Source organism: Dryas octopetala, chromosome 1 (assembly GCF_963921425.1).
Source record: "Dryas octopetala chromosome 1, drDryOcto1.1, whole genome shotgun sequence".
Classification (NCBI taxonomy): Eukaryota; Viridiplantae; Streptophyta; class Magnoliopsida; order Rosales; family Rosaceae; genus Dryas; species Dryas octopetala.
In genome coordinates this window covers 3,940,985-3,958,554 of record NC_141366.1, presented here as the reverse complement: position 1 = coordinate 3,958,554, position 17,570 = coordinate 3,940,985, and the positions used below count along the sequence as shown (strand labels likewise).

Genomic DNA, 17,570 nt, shown 5'->3' with positions numbered 1-17,570 from the left:
CAAAACTAAATGATCCTAATAAGTTTAATTAATTTTGAAACATATTTTCGCGGCGCTATGGTTATGAGTTCCAACAAGTCAAAGTTATTCAGTTTCATCATGTTTTTAGGGAAACATTCTTGGCCCAAAAAAAAAAAAAAACTTTCTTGCACATACTTTTTTCTGCTCTCAGGTAGTTGTTCTAAGGCTCAAATGCTAGTAATTGCTAGGGATGGCAAAATCTTCTTGCCCACCAATGCACACGGGCCCCTTCCCGATTAAGCTAGTTTGGGACCACTTTCCACCTGGCCCCACCTTGTATATCTGTTGAACTTAATAAATATATTATATAATATACTTTTATAATTATTTTTTAATATTGTTTTAATTTTTTATATGTTTTTTAAATTTTGTAATGTAAATTTATGATTCAATGTTATTTTGATGTAATATGAGATGTGCTAGTATGTTTTATATATATATTATATTATATATTTATGTTGATTTGGTATCATTTTAATAAAAAAAATGTTTTTAAAAAAAGATATGAAGATATCGAGGCCCTGCGTACTCGAGCTTATTTTTGGTCAACGACAAGAACTTATTTATAGGCTAAACTTATTTAAACGGGTTGAATACTATTCAGGTTTCGGATCCTAGCATGACCCGTTGAGAACCCATAGGGCAACAGAAAATCATACAGCAGGGTTTAAGCTCTTAGCTGCTATCTTCACTCTTCTCTAGGGTTTATCGCTCCACTCCGCTCCTTGGTTTTCTGGTTGTAGCTCTCAAATTCTCACCACCTCCTCCCTCGTCCCTCGTCCCTCGTCTCTGACTCTCTCTCTCTCTCTCTCTCTCTCTCTCTCTCTCCCAATTTAAACACAATTTTTCTAATTCTCTTGAAAGCAGAGCCTAATCGCAATGAAGGTGAACGTAATATCTCGATCCACAGATGAATTTACAAAAGAACGAAGCCAAGACCTCCAGGTGAATTTTCACTTTTTCTTTTTCTCTCTTTCTCTCAGCTGAATGCTCTTCGCTTTTTTTCTAAAGCTACGATTTTTGGTTCAATCACCATAGAGGGTATTCCATAATTTCGACCCCAACATCCGAACCCAAGAGAAAGCGGTCGAGTATGTTCGGGCTTGCAATGCGGCCAAATTGGAGAAGGTAATTTGGGATTTGAATTGTATTTTTTTTTCTCTGAATTTTCTACTTTATTGAATAATGGGCATTTGGGTGTCTAAATTTGGTTGCTTTATTTCTTGGGTTAATTCAGATCTTTGCGAGGCCGTTTGTTGGAGCAATGGATGGGCATATAGATGCTATTTCGTGTATGGCAAAGAATCCGAACCACTTGATAGGAATATTTTCTGGTTCAATGGATGGAGGTACTTTGATTGTTCTCTTAGTTATGTCTCTAATGCCTTAATTTTGATAATATTATCTTGCTTCTAAAGCTAAGAAACATAAAAGTACAATCATTTCATCTTTTGAACCAAAAGTACGGTGGCGATAATTACTTAATCCTGTTAAATTGGAGAAAGCACTTGTTCCGATATGTTTCAGTAAAACTTACATGCTAGGTAAAAAATGTATGGTTACCTTCTGCCTCATTTAGAGTCTAGACTAACTAGCTGTTTGGAGTCCCAAGTATTTTAAATATCAAATTTGTTAGTTTGTTGTCTGATGTATAGTAAAAACAATTACTGTCATTTTGTAACTGTTTGAATTTTCCATGTGTTCTTGTAACTCTTGTGGTCTAAATGGGCTGTGATATTTGTTGCAACATTTATAATTAGAGTGGTCTATCTTCTGAGATCAAATTCGTGAATTTATTTGTCTTATTCCTTGTATTCATTTTGGTATTGCCAAATGTAGTATGTTGTTGAGTCATCATAGTTTGAATATGTATATTTTCTCAAACTGTAATAGCATTAACTTCTTTATTTTTGCAGATATTCGGCTGTGGGATATAGCTTCCAGGTACACACACTACTGAATTGGATTTTTTTTTTTTTTTTTTTTAATTTCATATGGAAGATATAGAAACTTGGTATCAGGCACTCTCATTTATTAGAGCACCCATTTTTGCACATAAAGTTTGCATGTTTTGCATATATACACATACACATGTATATTTGGCCATGTGCATGTCATATTGTTCATTTGTAGTGGCAGGATAAGTGGACCACTGTATTCGATACTAATTCTTATTTCATATTGTTGCTGCCTCTCATATGATTTCTATTTGATGGTTAATGAAAATAAGCCGAATGTTTTGAAGAGGCAGGCAAAAAGTGCGCCAGTTCAATCATAATAAATTTTTTAGGACCTTCCTAAAAATGACTGGTGCTATGTTTCTTATAAAAAATAACAAATAAAAATGACTTTTGGTGTGTGAATTAGGCCTGAATAGGTTTCTTGTCTACTTTCTGGTTTTGTTCAATATCCTGGTTACTGTGTTGAAACTATATAATTCTGTGAGTTATATATATATTTATATATATATATATATGATATAGATTCTTATATACATTACGACCTTAATTGGGCATTAAATATATTTGGTAGGGTTTGGGAAGGTGTACTTGAATGGAATTGAGTTGGATAAAATGTTTATGGTATAAATAAAATCGGGTGAAAGAATGGTACATATTTGTTGATTGACCCTAAAACAGTTTGAATCTGATATTATGACATCATCTTGTGTTTTTTCACGAAAATTATATGAATTGATAGATATTTTGACTAGATGCCCCTAATTTTAATATTTGTATTTTAATTTTAATACGGCTTTTGGATCCTTAATCTACATTTCAATACTTCATGTATAAGTGGTTGAATTTACATGTATCATTAACAATCTTATTAAACAAAAAAGGCGAACAGTTCACCGGTTTTCTGGTCACAAAGGGGCTGTACAGGGTTTAGCAGTATCTACAGATGGACGTGTTCTTGTTTCTTGTGGAATTGATAAAAAGTAAGTTATAACCTCCTGGATGCACTCCCCTGTCCCCTCTAGACTGAGTTTTTGTATTCATCTTATGAAGATTTGTCCATGATACATCTCATTTTGCAAAACTGTATGAAACATTATTTTCATTCTCAGAGTCAGGCTCTGGAGTGTACCTGTTTCTACTATTATGGATGCAGATGCCTCAAATGATAAGTCTGTTGAGGTATTGTCTTCCTAATACTGTCATTGTCTTTCCAATGAATAATTTATCTACATCATACCTACCTAACTAGTTATAAATCATATTTCCAGCCACTGGAAACTTATTCCTGGGAGAAGGCATTTCAGTAAGATTCTAAATTTTCAGAGAATATGTTGCTTAATTAGTTAATTTCACACATTGATTGTTAGTATTTTCATTGTTTCTACTCTTAAGGTTTACATTCTAATTTTCAGGGCTGTTGATCACCAGTGGAATTTTGATCGTTTTGCCACAGGGGGATCTGGAGTAGGTATATGGAACCACAACAGGTTTTGATCTCACCTGGTTATTCTTCTATTACCAATTTACCATTAAGAAATATAAAAGCCTCTTTTTCCCCCCTTAACATGACAATGTACTTTGTGATGCATAGGTCTACACCGGAGCAGAGTTTTGAATGGGGAACAGACACAGTTCTATCTGTCCGATTTAATCCTGGACAGCCAGATATCTTGGCAACATCCGCAAGGTATGCATTTATAATACCTTTAGATACGATACTTATAAAGATAATAATAGTAAATACTTTTGCAGTAGGTATATTAGATATCTTGTGCTTGTTCATAATGATTTTTAGTTCTGATTACATTGCTTTCTAGTTTGAGCATTGTGTTACACACTTACACTTGGTTTTGGTTTAATAGGGAATGATAACGATAAAAGACTAGTAAGTGTCAGTGTTTTCATAGGCATTGGCTGTGTTTAAAGAAATTCCCTAGATGTGGTAAGGCGCACATCGCACACCTTAGGGCAATTTTTGTTAACCTCCAGCAGCTTCTGTCAGAGGTTAAGAAAAAAGAAAATAGAAATTCCAGAGTGAATTCCTGGTTGGCCTTGTCTTTTCAAAGGAAAGTAGAAAAAGCTCCAGCAACACCTGTTGGCAACTGAGAAAATTCCCCATATCATCACTCTTCTTTGGCTGCTCCAAACCCAAAACCCATAAATATTATCTTTCTGCACGATATTGTTAGCTCCTTGAGTTTGATGGACTTCCTGGACCTCCTAGGCATGCATCCTAACTCAACCCTCTGGTGTAGAGCAGGAAGTACTTCAGTTTCAATTCAGGGGGTTTGGTCTATTGGGGTTTAACTTCAACTTGAGATGTGGTTTGTTGTTTACCTTTAGGATGTGGTTTGTTGTTTTACCTTTAGGATGTGGCTGACACTAAGGCAGCATGGCACATGCTCTATCCCGTGGTTAAAGATATTTTCAATGGAAGACATCTTCAGTTTGACCCAAAAATAAAAGGAAATTAACCTGGCCCACTAACAAACAAAAAGTATGGGCCGAAATCTTAATAAAGACTATTAATACTTAATAAATTAAGTCTACTAATATCTGCTGCTAATACTAGCATATATGGGCTGAAAACTTCTTTAATTCTTTTATACTAGTGGATATAAGACTTGCAAGTCACCTTGTGAATAACAAAACGCCTTCCGTTATACCTTTACCTTAGAAAACATTGGTAAGTATTTAGCATCTTGAAAAAAAAATTATTTATTTTAAAAGAAGGTTCAGCCGCATAGGTTATCCTCTGGTCAGTGCCCTTTTTTTCATGCAAACTTCTTCGTCCCCTTACTACCTCTTCCTCTCAATATATGTCAATTTGAAAGAAATATGAAATTCCACATTGTAGTAAAAGATGACCAAGTACTAACCTAATTTCAAAATGGAAATTAGGAAGTTGGTTTCCTTCGTTAGAATAGCATAATGGTTATAAAGTGGAAACTTGTAGTAAGGCCGTGCACGTTTAATAGAATTACATGTTCTATTGGATAGCAAGGAGATACCTTGGGGGTGCTTACTAACACTTGCTCAAGTGACCTGTATATACCATATGATTAATATCTACTTCTTTGAATAAGCTGTTAAAATAGCCATATGTTGTTTGGATGGCTGTTCTGTAAACTTAACTATTAGTGTTTCTGTATGCCGTAGTGATTCTATTTTATCTATTATTATTTGTTCTCTCTGTTTAAGTTATAATATTATTGTATTTAGGAGAGAAAATAATATATGGTTTTATTTTGTAGTGACCGTAGCATAGCACTATATGACTTGCGAATGGGGAAACCAGCAGCGAAGTTTATTATGGGGGTATTGATGCCACATCATAACGATATGATTTAGTCCTAATTGTTTAATATACAGTTATTTTAAACTTATAGTTCTTAGCAATATTTTTCGGTCTCTTGAAGTTTAGCATGTTTTGATATTTCTGACTTGCATTTTTTTTACAGAAGAAAACCAATTCTATTTCTTGGAACCCAATGGAGCCAATCAACTTCACTGCTGTAAGCACATCGATTGAAGTTTGCTTCTTAAGAATGTGTATTTGTGACATTTGTATTAATTAAGGGATTGGTTCCCGATCATCTTTGTGCATCATTTACAGGGTTTTAGGATATTTGATCATCACATATCTGTCTGAGAGTTGAGTTGATTTAGTCATTGAAATTTTGGATCTGTCAATAGAATGTAACTAGGGTAACATAATTTGGAGTGAATTCTCGTTGTAAAACCTCCTAACCACCATATGCAAAATTGTTTTAACCTATGGTTCTTCCACTATAAATTTATAATAGTCTTTAGGAAAACAGTCCTTTTGCTTTTTACTGTGTCTTATTGTATTAGATTATTCAGGCCCCCATGACATTGTAAACATTGGGATCTAATTACTTCCAGTAATGCACCATGCTAGGATGTGCAGACTTTATTCTCCCTTGTATAGCATTTTCTTATTCTATGCAATGAAGATTCTAACCTAATTCCTCAATGACAGGCAAATGAGGACTCTAACTGCTATAGCTTTGATTCTAGAAAACTTAGTGAAGCTAAGTGTGTGCACAAAGATCATGTTTCTGCTGTGTAAGTTATCTATTTTGTATTTGAATTTGTATTCATATATTATATGTATTTGTCCTATTTTATATTTGTTACGGAAATTATATATACCAAACTTCATTTTTTCCAGGATGGATATTGACTTTTCTCCAACTGGTCGAGAATTTGTAACTGGGTCTTATGATAGAACTGTGAGTTCCTTGTTGTATATGATTAAATTCCATTTCAAAAAGGTTGTTAATGTTAAAAATGGCCTTAGTCCTTGACTAAATTTGCCTTTTTGCAGGTCAGAATTTTCCAATATAATGGTGGCCACAGCCGGGAGATTTATCATACAAAGAGAATGCAAAGGTTTGGCCTTCATGTATCTCTCCTCTTATTTGGTTGGTTGGATTTGCTGACCATATGTAAATTGAATTTTATAATGTAAATCACATTCTGTTCCATTTCTTGAACAATGGGGTCGTTGGATGCCAGAGTGGATTGTTTGACAGAAGAAAATGGAAAATATATTTTACACTGAATAATTTGGTGATTTCTGACCCTTTTGTTTCCTTTTTCCCACCTTTTATGTAGGGTGTTTTGTGTCAAGTTCAGCTGTGATGCCAGTTATGTTATTTCTGGGAGTGATGACACTAATCTTAGGCTTTGGAAGGCCAAAGCATCGGAACAATTGGGAGTTGTAAGAAATTTATTCCTTTCCTCATGTTTCCATTGTGGACCTTGGGGTTACAATATGGCTTTCCCCTTCTTCCACTACCTATTTTTGATATTCACTTGATAAAATCTCATACTTTATGTTGTAACTGTTTTGCCACATCTCTGTGTTTTTCGATGGTTGGTTTGACTATAGAATTTTGTTGTTACCTTCCACAGCATTGCCTACTTGGGCTTCGAATATCCCCTTTCCCCCTCTTTTTTGCCTTCTGATATAATCCTTTGACCACTTGTTATGCTGCAGCTTCTTCCAAGGGAACAGAAAAAGCATGAGTATCATGAGGCTGTCAAGAACCGCTACAAGCACCTTCCTGAAGTTAAGCGTATTGTGAGGTATAAAAGGATGCAATCAATTATGCTCTTATTTTGGGTCTATAGCTATTTGCTTTCTGAATGTGTAATTATGGTCAATATATAAAGATCCTACGAAAGTTTCCTGGATAATTTAGGTGATTTTGTGGTCAAAGGAAACAAGGATGTAAGGGTGCCTTTTGAAAGGCCCCATGTTTTTAGACACCATTGTCCATCCATTGTGTGTTGAAGCTTTCAGTTTCAAATTTTTATGTATTAGCACTTTCCAAGCTAAATCTCTATAATAATGGAATATATGAGATGCTTGCAACTTATTATAATTCTAGGTGGGTTTGTGGGTTAATGGTCCCTATTTTTTAACATGCAAACCGCACCTTCTGTGACTGTTTTTAAGCTGTGGGTTACATAATTAACCTCTAGTGATAGTATGCAATTTTCGGAAAAACTCTGCAAAGACTGGGCTAACATCAGAACGTGTTTATAAAATATTGAATTGTATATGACAAAAAAAATGGTCAATATCTTTGTGGCTGTGTGCTTATTATTGTTGTGAATGGTGATTGTGTAGGCATAGGCACCTGCCGAAACTAATCTACAAGAAAGCTAAGGAATTACGTACTGCGACAGAAAATGAGCGTATGAAAGAAGAGAAGAGGAAGGCGCACAGCGCCCCAGGAAGCATTACCACAGAGCCATTAAGGAAAAGAAAAATCATCAAAGTTGAGTGAGTTATACAGGTGGGTGCATGTTGGTAATCAGCTTCTGCATATTTATGTTAGAGGATGGATCATGCAAGTTTCCGTAACTCCATACCAGTGGCTGTAAGCACCCTGCAGTCTAGTGCATGGGCGGAACATAGATGGGGCTAAGAGGGGCCATGGACATTGCAAATTCTTGGAAAAAAAAAAATTCAATATAATGTTATAGAAAACCAATGTGTTGAGCATGTGTCGCTTGTAAAAACTGTCTTCTCTTCTATTATTCTGTAATGGAATTCTCAGTTAACTAAATCAATTACCACCTAACTTTTTGATCTTTGCGGTATATGAGATTGTATTTATTTTTCTTTTGTATCTAATTGATTAAGATTGCTTTTGTTTTTTGTTGGGAGTAGGCTTCTTTTTTAACCCAATTATTATGTATCTTAAATCTTGACCAAACTTCTTTCATCAAATTTTTTTTCCCACATTTATCCTTGCAAAAAACTGCAGCCAAACCGCCCTTTATCTCTCCACACACCCACATTTATGGCTGGCGAATTGCGGGTGCTCTCTCTCTCTCTCTCTCTCTCTCTCTCTCTCTCTCTCTCTCTCTCTCTCTCTCTCTCTCTCTCTCTCTCTCTCTCTCTCTCTCTCTCTCTTGTTTCCTTTGCCCCGCGCCAAGGGCAAACCCTTGCTACATGGAACACTTGGCTCCACTCCTGGAGGGATCAATGTACGTTCTACATGAATATGTTATTATATTGATGTCAAAATCTCAAATATTTGGTATCACCAAAGACAAACCCAAGCAAGTGAGATCCGTTGATGAGAAAGTACATATAAAGCTCAGTTAAATTTATTCAAAAAATTACAATTATAAAAATCAAAGTGTCACATCCCTAAACGCATACATTCACAATATGTGATTTGAACTTCTTTTTTTTTGGCCAAATATGTGATTTGAACTCAACTTACATAACTTAGGTAGTGTGAAAAGTTTTTCTTCAATCGAATCAACTAAATCATGTCTTACATTCTCAGAAAAACCGAATATTAAACTTAATTGTCTCAAAATTCAGAATGAAGATTAAATTCACAAATTAGACAACAATAAAATCCTAAACCCACAAATAAATCTTAAATCTTCTAATAATAAACTTGACATCATAAATTCAATATTTAAAATAAATAAAGAATAAACTTGAAAGCTGACAGTCAAATGGATACAGCTCACATTAATGGTGAAAATATGAATTACCGTTAAGAGAATAATTTTTTGGATTGAAATGCTGTCGTTTACCAAATTTAAATGTTATATTAGATTGAACCAAATGTAGAGCTATCATAAGGTTGATGATAATTCTGTTACAGCTCGTTAAACACCGAGTGGAGAGAACATTGTATTCAATTGGCTTTGTGCTGCTTGTGGTTCGAACCTTGACAGATGTGCACAAGAACTTCATTGATCCTCAAGTGAAGGTCTGGTAATTACAAATGATAATGGTTCGATCTCGACAACAGATCGAGTCAAATAGACTCAAGCTTGGCCTAACAAGTTGTTGATTAGTTAACATAATGCGTTGATTCATTATTGATTGATTTACTACTAATGTACATCCACCTATTTTCAAACAATTTTTAATAATAAAGATAAAGATTATGTAAACTAGATAGAGCTTCAAGTGAGAATGTTCTCCTTTTAATAAAATGGTGAACACTGTTTTTTTGGATTATTAGTTTAATGGTCGGAACTGTCCATGTTTTAGGTCTTTTCTTAAAGATTATCTCTGTAAAAAAATCAATAAAATTAATATTTTTTTGGTTATCTAAATTGTGGAAATAAACATATCGAAGTATGTCAAATAAAATTAATGTTGATTATAATCAGAAGGCTAAACAATTTGTGATTTTGCTGATTTTTTTTTCAGTGATGACGGATTCTGATGTAAGACATCTTCGAAGGATGTCATAAAATATGGATCATTCCAATTATTGAATTGTGAGCCCGATGTGCTCATTTTTCATTTTTGGCCAGGGTCCTCATTGTTCTTAAATAACAACATTCTTACTTAATGCTTCTTTGTAAACTAAACATTAGAAAGTTACATTGATTGTAACTATAATACTAGTAACCGCAACCAAGATTGAATATGGTTGTTGTGATACTGAACCTCTCGCTGCAGCCATGTCTAAGTCTAAGAGGACATTTGATACCAAGCTTGGCTGGACTGTATGGTAGAAATTTTCTCTCTCATTCTCTTCTACTTTCCTAATCTTTTTTTCTGCATATTCGGTGAGTTCCTGTGCTTCTTCTTCCTTTTTAAGTTTTCTACAGTTTTGTATAAGCAATAAATTAGCCTTTTCTACATCATTTTCTTATTGTTCATTTCATCATTGATTTTAGTGACCTGTTCATTCTTTTTCGACATTATAATCTTCCCTATTGTCATAGGTTTAAATATTGGTTTTGATGTAAGAGTTAACAAGTGGGTGTAGGTACTACTCAAAAATGGGAATGACAACGTGATTTGAGCAAAAAATTGGTTTTGGGTATGAACTTGGTATGTGTGATTTGAGCAAAAAATTTGGACATGCAATAAAGTGTGGTTGGACGGTCTTATTCGTTTATTGAATACTTATTTTGTGTAATGAGTATGTTTTGGTTTAAGAGAGTTTACTGATGTGCTAGGTGTTGGAGGTATGACTATAGGTATGGGTGGGAATGAACCATGTGTTATGTGTTGTGATGAGGGTTGAGGATGGATGGACCATGATGTATTGAAGGACTTTATTTATTGCTTTCTTTTATGGCATAATACTATAGTATTACTTTCAGATTATTTTTTGTTACATTGGAGAGAATCAAATCGTAAACTTATCATAATCTTAACGCATTACTCCACTGTACCTTACCACTTGGCTAACTCAAGGGCTTGTATACTTTCAGATCCTTGATGGGGTCGAAATAAATTATGCAATCTCGAGTATAATTCTTACAGACTTCGTCAAGGCCTTAGCTGCAGTGTACGTAGTATATACTGTATATTTTTGCTGCATTGAGGGAATAAGTCCATTCCAAGACCTAGACCAGTTTCAAAGATATACAAGTGCCGCTGCAGCCAATGCCAAGTCAGAGACCCATGTTGATACCAAAGACTACCCAGGCTATAGCAAGGTTTAGCAAGGACAAATTTCGCTGCAGCCAACTCAGGTTTGGGATCAGATGTCCTCTTAGACTTGGATATGGCTGCAGCAGAGTTCAATTTCACTGCAGCCATCTCCAACCTTGGCTGTGGTGTTTTTGCTAGGGGTATTTTAGAATTTTCAACCCGAAAAAATGAGTCATTTTTCTCATTTCCTTTTTTCTAATTTTATGGGTGCAGTCATAGATGAATGCAGTGCTGTGCTACTACTTTACACCCGCAGTAGCTCAAGAAAGATGGAAAATGAAAGAAAAACATGGCCAGGAATTTGGACGATAAATTTTGAAAAGAAATTTAAGACTAACTGAAGAAATGGTCAAGTAGAATGCACCCATCGAATGAGTCAATGACCTTAGCCTAAAAGCACCTCCTCCATCAAGAAAAAAGATGGAGGGTTAGTTCTGGGTATAATCTCCAGTAGGTGTGTATAAAACCTAGCCAAAGAAAAAGTATAGAATGCAGCAAAACTGCGAATGGAAGGGAAAGGGATCTGATTCTCTTGGGTTTCTTCAATGAAATAACCTGTTTACCTAGGTATATTAGAATACTAACAAATGTTCTGGACTTCAAAGGATCAAGATGGAATCTATGTTAGTCAAGATGTGAGTCGAGATCTGGAACCCCTATCTCAACCCACATCTCAATTCAATTAAATTATCAAAAATTTTATACCACCTTAACATAGTTCAAAGTAGGTTGGTTTATAAAATTGTTAGTTGTCAATGTAAACGGGTTATTTTGGAAGAATCCCAATTCTTTTCGCAGACAATAAATACTATTATGTAAAGCTAACTTCATTTTGAACATATGCAGTTGATCACTTCTCCTATGCTAGACTAAGTGCGGAAACTAAGCCTTCATGAAATAAAAATCTCAAAAGAAAAATGACGTCTTCAAGTTGTTTGGGGTACAATTCAGTCCACATACAAGTTTGGACACCACTGCTTTCTATCAGTGTGCAGAAGTCCCTAAAGTATCAATCCACTGATCAATCCCCAGCAGCAGGAGTCCGATTAAGATCGCCGCTTCTTCTCATCTTCTTCATCATCATCAGAGTCACCACTCTCACGAAACCGTGGATTTTTCTCCTGTTGCAGCAAAGAGATTAAGCAATATAAGGGAATGAATATCAAATAAAAATAAATAGAAAAATTCTGGTCCTTTTCTCTTTTAAGGTTAGGGTTATCCGCAGTTCTTGTGGGACATTTAACCAGTGAATAACTATAGTACAGTTGCCACCTCGTTGCCATTCCAATGAGAAAAGAGGTACATCATTCAACATTTGACCTGACACTTTTTTCAGTCTGGATGGATAATTGCTTAAAATGGAATACTATTATTGGCAACAGGTTGGCACTGAAAAATAGCATAAAAGAGGATTTACAGTGAATTGAAATGCGAATTATAACAAATTACCGGTCTAGATTCGTGATCAGAGTTCTTCCGGGATTCATAATCCGAGTTTCTCTTTGAGCTTTCATATGAGTGGCGGTCATCATCTCGGTGTCGTTTCCGATGAAAATCTGATTTCCCAAATAATGTTCAAATTAAATCCATTGAACATAAGGAAAAAAAAAAATAATAAGGAGGCTGAAACACCAGAAGAAATCTGGTCCACCAGATTATAGAAATCTTTTCTATGGTAAATACCTCTACCATGCCGATGAGAACCCCCTTGGCCATGACCTCCACCATGTCTACCATCTGAACAATAAAAAAGTCATAAAGCTTCAAGAGAGAAACTACCATGTGACATGTATATTAGACTAGATCAAACTCTAGTTTGCACCAGCAATGGCAAAACAGTCACATTACAGCATTTCAACAAGCTGGCTCATAAAAGCCTGTTGTTCCTCAGTAAGTTACATTCATTCCCAATTCAAACCTAAGGTCTGTAACATGAATCATATGTATGTTTTCCAGCATTAACTCTTACTTCAAACTACCACTGAACAATAGGAGAAATAAAATATGAACAGAAGATAGACAAAATGAAATCTACTTCCAATAATGTTTTCATTGGCTATTCAATTTTGTCTGATAAGAATCACTTAATGTTAGAGAAATGAGATGTCTTTCAATAATCGAGTGATCTTTTTGGTCATGTGTACACATTTACAGCTGTACTTTGTACTACAGGTGGAAATGCCCAGGCAGTTCTAATTAATATCTGTTGGAAAGACAACCTGGGGACCCTGTCCATGCCTATAACCTCAAAGTGCAATACAAAGTTGTCAGGCAATGACACTAAACCATCCATGAGCTAAAATTTTCTCACATCATTTCAGGTTATAATCTAAGAGTTTTCTTCATATCCAAGTTCCACTTTCAGTCTGGATGCTTGGCGGCACCTACCTTGCCAGGTTGGGCCCTTTGTTAACAAAGGATGTAATTGTAAATATGCAGTACACCCACAACCAACCTACTCTAAAAACCCTAATGCAATGATACATGCAAAGACAAAAAATTCAGTAAATTATCCATTTTTTTTTTTTTTAACTATACAAACAGTTGGAGCTAGAAATAGATAAACTTACAGGGAGGTGGCATGACTGGAGGGAAAGAGCCCAATGATCCAGTACCATAATCTACAAGCGTTCTCTGAGCTTCCAACTCTCTTTGAACTAATTTACCATATCCTCCTCTACGTATAACATATTAAGGAAACTGAAGGGCAAAGTTTTTTCATCTCAGATTCAATATAAATCCATCAACTGCTCTGCATTTTGAAAGTTCTGTTCTTTCTTTAAATAGAACATTCAGAAAACTGAAGAGAGATACCGGAAGTCAGTTTTTAAAAGGGTGCGAAGGAATAACTCAAACACAAAAGAACCCCATCAACTTTAAATTGATTGCACAAACTAATTTCTAAGACTAAATGTCAGATCAAAACTAAAGCCCCAAATAGTTAAAATCAATTTATATCTTCTTTCAGAAACTCTAACTAGAAGAATCTTAAATCCATTCTATGGGCTGAGAAGGAATACAATATTGGCTCAAGTTTTTATGAACTCATCTGAGAAAATTTAACTCATATCCTGCAATTTGTTGTCCTTAGCGTCGGTTCAATAAGTTCAAATTTAAAACTAGTATCTCATTTGCAATATAAATTGAAGTAGCTACTGGTTCACAGCAAATGCACAACCTATGGCAATTTATTTATCCACCTAATCAGTCTTTTAAGTAGAACATATAACCCTACAGACTTTTAAAGCACATACAGGATGCTCTACCGACCACTCTCCACTCCTCACAGTTCTCAATTTTATGAAACAGCAAACATTATAATAGCAAAAGAACTTCAACAGCACTGAATGCAAAGACAAGGAAAATAAAATTTCAATACGAGATACTCTATCTAGAATTGCAAAAATATTATAAACCATGATGAAGAAATATTTTGCAAACATTCTATATTAAATCAAAAGGATATCAGGATCATAATCAGTCCGATATTCATCGCGGACCTGTCAACAGGGAAAAAAGTAAAATCAACACAAAATCAGAAGGGTAGATTTTTCCCAGTTAAAGGCAGGAATACTAACTCACCTGTCCACCACTTCGCCCTCGGCCCCATTGCCTTCCTTCTTGGAATCCCCAATCAAAATCCACACGAATAGGACGATCATCAAGAATAGTCCCACTTATATATTTCACAGCATCCTCAGTATCCTCTCGAGAATAGTATCTGTTGATACATGCATATAGATTAGGAATCTAACTCCCGGAGGAAAAACGTGCAGTTCTTATCATTCTCAAGATACAGAACCAAGTTACAAAATACAGGAATCTTTACGAAGCAGGATACAATCAATTTTAAGTCCAAAACATGAAAAACTTCCATGAAAAGTCAAAAGATCAAACAACTTGATGCAGTTTCAATGTGTAATGGTTTCCATCCAAATAGTTTAAGCAATAGAAATAAATGGGATGGGAGTACTCCCACACTTCCTTGAAAAATCTGATCCAAAAGAACTTCCCATGCCCACATAATTAACCAAGATTGATTTATCTAGAAATTCTCACACAGAAAATGAATGGAAATATGCCTTCATTTGTCTCAAAATATGTCTCTATGATGCTCAAGAGAAGATGTATTATTGCAATTAGCTAGAGAAAAAGGATTCATGTGAGTAAAGCAAGAATTATTCATAGTAAAGTGATACCATCAAATTGACACAAATGTTATGTCCAAAGAGCATCTCAAGAGTAAAAATGCATATGCAGTCAGTCAGCAGAGAAGACAAATATATATGGATGTGTGCATGTGGGCATGTTTGTACAATTTTGATCTGCTACTCACTGGTGGTGGTGAGCATGATATTCATGCTTAATAACAGTAGGATCAAAATTGGACGGCTAATATTCAAATTCTGATCTAAATTTTCTTATCTGAATGAATGTCGGCTGTTTGATTTAATCCAACCATTTGAGCATGAATTTTCCAGATTACTGATGAGTAGGAGACATACTTAATAGAGAGGGTGACACTTCTAATATAGAAGGTAAACAAAGCCAATTAGTTAGTGCAAAATTGACCCTTTAGTCTGTATACCCCTTAAACTGTTTTCCTTTCAAGATGTTAAGTTGTTAATAATATAAAGAAGGATGAAGCTTTACAGGACAAAACAGAAACCACAAGGTGTTTTGGTATTCTTATCCAAGCCCATAATTATCTTCTTAATTTCTCCAGCACGAGAGAAAAGCTCATAAACTTGCTCTTCTGTTGTATAAAATGACATATTCCCAATATAAACAGTTGTTGATGCCAGGAGGGCTTGTTCAAATTCCTCTTGCGATCCAGGAAATCTTCTATCCCGATATTGTGAAAGCTTGGCTTGATCCTAGCAACAAAATAAAATGATGAAAAATTAGGTAAATGCAGATAGAGATCAAGTAATTATAAATAACCATGTTGGAGCACAACTAAGCTGTGTTTTCATCAGTCTTTCAAAGTCGGATTCTATATAGCATATAATTATCTCGCCAAATTAACAAATACACACCAAAAACTGCAGGCATTGGAACTCTTTTTTTAACACCAATGCTTATGAAATAAAATAAACTGAATCTAAGATATCACAATGAATAAAACCCACTCAAACATTTAAGTCGCATGAATAGAACATGATACTTGAAAAAAATTAACAATTCTTTTTAAACATTTGATAGCATTTCTCTCACTTAAACACATGTGGAACCAATAGGACACTGCAACTTTTATACTCTATTTTTTCTGTTTTTAAGAAAAGATAGAAAAGGGCAGCTGAATTACTGGTGTATAATAATTGTTCAGAGCCATTTACAGTATATGTTGCCAGGATGCCACTTCAACAGAGCTTGTTCATAATTCTTAAAGCATATTGAAAGTTATTTAAAAAACAGAAAATAGCTCCAACATATTTGATTCACACAAGAGAAAAGGAGAGAAAATAAAACTTGGAAAATTCCATTTTCTTTGTTTGGTTCTTAAATAGAAGGGAAGAAAAGGAAAGGGAAAATAACTTCTAATTTCCATCTCTCACCCACCAAGATTTTCTTTTCTTTTCTTCTCTTTATATCATCTCCACTTCTCACATTACCAAAATGCAAAAGAATACACACTTCCTGTCTCTATTTCTATTATTGAAAGTAACTACACAAAATATAAACCCATAATCAATCAGACAACTCTTTATCGGATCACTTCTAATATTTACAAACAGAAAAAGAAAAAGAAAAAAAAGCAAAAAGTAATATATTGTTTTTTAATTTTCAACAGTTGACACTGCTCACAAAAATTAAATTTACAAGTCAAAATAGAGACGAAGATCAACACAAGCCAAGAATAATTTACCTTGAATAAAGAAGCCATCACCGCCTGTAACTCAAGAAAAATCACTAAACCAAAACTTAACGAAGTTCCAGAATTTAACAAATCTGCACAAAAAATGGCAAACCCACAACATTAATAGAGCGGGAAAAATGTCAACTTAACATGAAATATAAAAAATATAATAAAATAAATAGCATAGAATGTTTTATTTGAAGCTCGTTCCAAGATACTTATGTGTTTGAAAAAATTACATCCAAGGAATTTATGATAAAACCCATATGAATTTGAACCTTTCTATGCCATAATACTCAAGTAAAAGTGCATTGCATGAGAATAGAGAACGCAAATTTGCACATAATATTAGCTACAATGCACACAGACACAATTACCTAGCTGTCTAAAAAATTGCCTTAAACCCTAAAATAGTCAACCAGAAGTCCAGAACACACTGCATTCAAGAATATTTCTAGCTCAACAAAAGCTAGAGAGAGAGAGAGAGAGAGAGAGAGAGAGAGAGAGAGAGAGAGAGAGTACCAGGAGCGCAGCCTTTGGTCCAGGAAGGAGTGAGAGTAATTTTATTTTATTTTTTATTTTTTTGTTACATTAGAAGACGGCCTAAGTGAGAGTAATTGGAAAGGTAGACGAAGAAGAAGAGAATTTCATTTCGGGTTCGATCCGGGTCGGATTTTATACGCTCTCCTGAACTTGAATGTCCCGGAAATTCTAAACAGACCCTTTGGATTGCTTAGTTAACCTCCAAAAATTATTTTTTACA

At 34.7% G+C, this 17,570-nt stretch overlaps 2 protein-coding genes across 3 annotated transcripts; one reads left to right on the top strand and one right to left on the bottom strand.

The window, feature by feature from the left end:
• The first annotated feature begins 631 nt into the window (after positions 1 to 631).
• On the top strand, positions 632 to 8,142 carry LOC147296634 (WD repeat and SOF domain-containing protein 1). 2 transcript variants are annotated; one of them, XM_086241123.1, is made up of 18 exons: positions 648 to 724; positions 889 to 966; positions 1,060 to 1,149; positions 1,259 to 1,370; positions 1,938 to 1,965; positions 2,864 to 2,962; positions 3,092 to 3,161; positions 3,251 to 3,285; positions 3,395 to 3,469; positions 3,574 to 3,669; positions 5,237 to 5,300; positions 5,444 to 5,497; positions 5,986 to 6,071; positions 6,178 to 6,238; positions 6,334 to 6,398; positions 6,624 to 6,729; positions 7,009 to 7,097; positions 7,645 to 8,142. In XM_086241123.1, exons 2-18 carry the CDS (start codon positions 901 to 903, stop codon positions 7,802 to 7,804), a joined length of 1,356 nt encoding a protein of 451 aa, XP_086097249.1. In that variant the 5' UTR covers positions 648 to 724; positions 889 to 900; the 3' UTR covers positions 7,805 to 8,142. The 2 variants fall into 2 exon arrangements, with proteins under 2 accessions (XP_086097241.1, XP_086097249.1); XM_086241115.1 differs by having other exon boundaries at positions 632 to 966.
• Positions 8,143 to 11,821: 3,679 nt separating this feature from the next.
• On the bottom strand, positions 11,822 to 17,463 carry CBP20 (CAP-binding protein 20). The gene is made up of 9 exons (XM_086244127.1): positions 17,330 to 17,463; positions 16,817 to 16,899; positions 15,601 to 15,824; positions 14,530 to 14,668; positions 14,414 to 14,447; positions 13,518 to 13,628; positions 12,631 to 12,684; positions 12,397 to 12,503; positions 11,822 to 12,068 (listed from the first exon to the last, which is right to left on the bottom strand). The coding sequence occupies exons 2-9, from the start codon at positions 16,832 to 16,834 to the stop codon at positions 11,994 to 11,996; spliced, it is 762 nt and encodes a 253-aa protein (XP_086100253.1). The 5' UTR covers positions 16,835 to 16,899; positions 17,330 to 17,463; the 3' UTR covers positions 11,822 to 11,993.
• Between the last annotated feature and the right edge of the window lie 107 nt (positions 17,464 to 17,570).

Bases quoted from the DNA above. Each gene is read 5' to 3' on its own strand.
- LOC147296634 (XM_086241115.1), top strand. From the start codon at position 901: ATGAAGGTGAACGTAATATCTCGATCCACAGATGAATTTACAAAAGAA. The intron at 3,286-3,394 runs GTAAGATTCTAA...TCTAATTTTCAG, and splicing joins TCCTGGGAGAAGGCATTTCA to GGCTGTTGATCACCAGTGGA. The intron at 6,399-6,623 runs GTTTGGCCTTCA...CCTTTTATGTAG, and splicing joins CATACAAAGAGAATGCAAAG to GGTGTTTTGTGTCAAGTTCA.
- CBP20 (XM_086244127.1), bottom strand. The intron at 14,669-15,600 runs GTAAAGCTTCAT...ATGTATCAACAG, and splicing joins TGTGGTTTCTGTTTTGTCCT to ATACTATTCTCGAGAGGATA. The intron at 14,448-14,529 runs GTGAGTTAGTAT...CCCTGTTGACAG, and splicing joins GAGGGCGAAGTGGTGGACAG to GTCCGCGATGAATATCGGAC.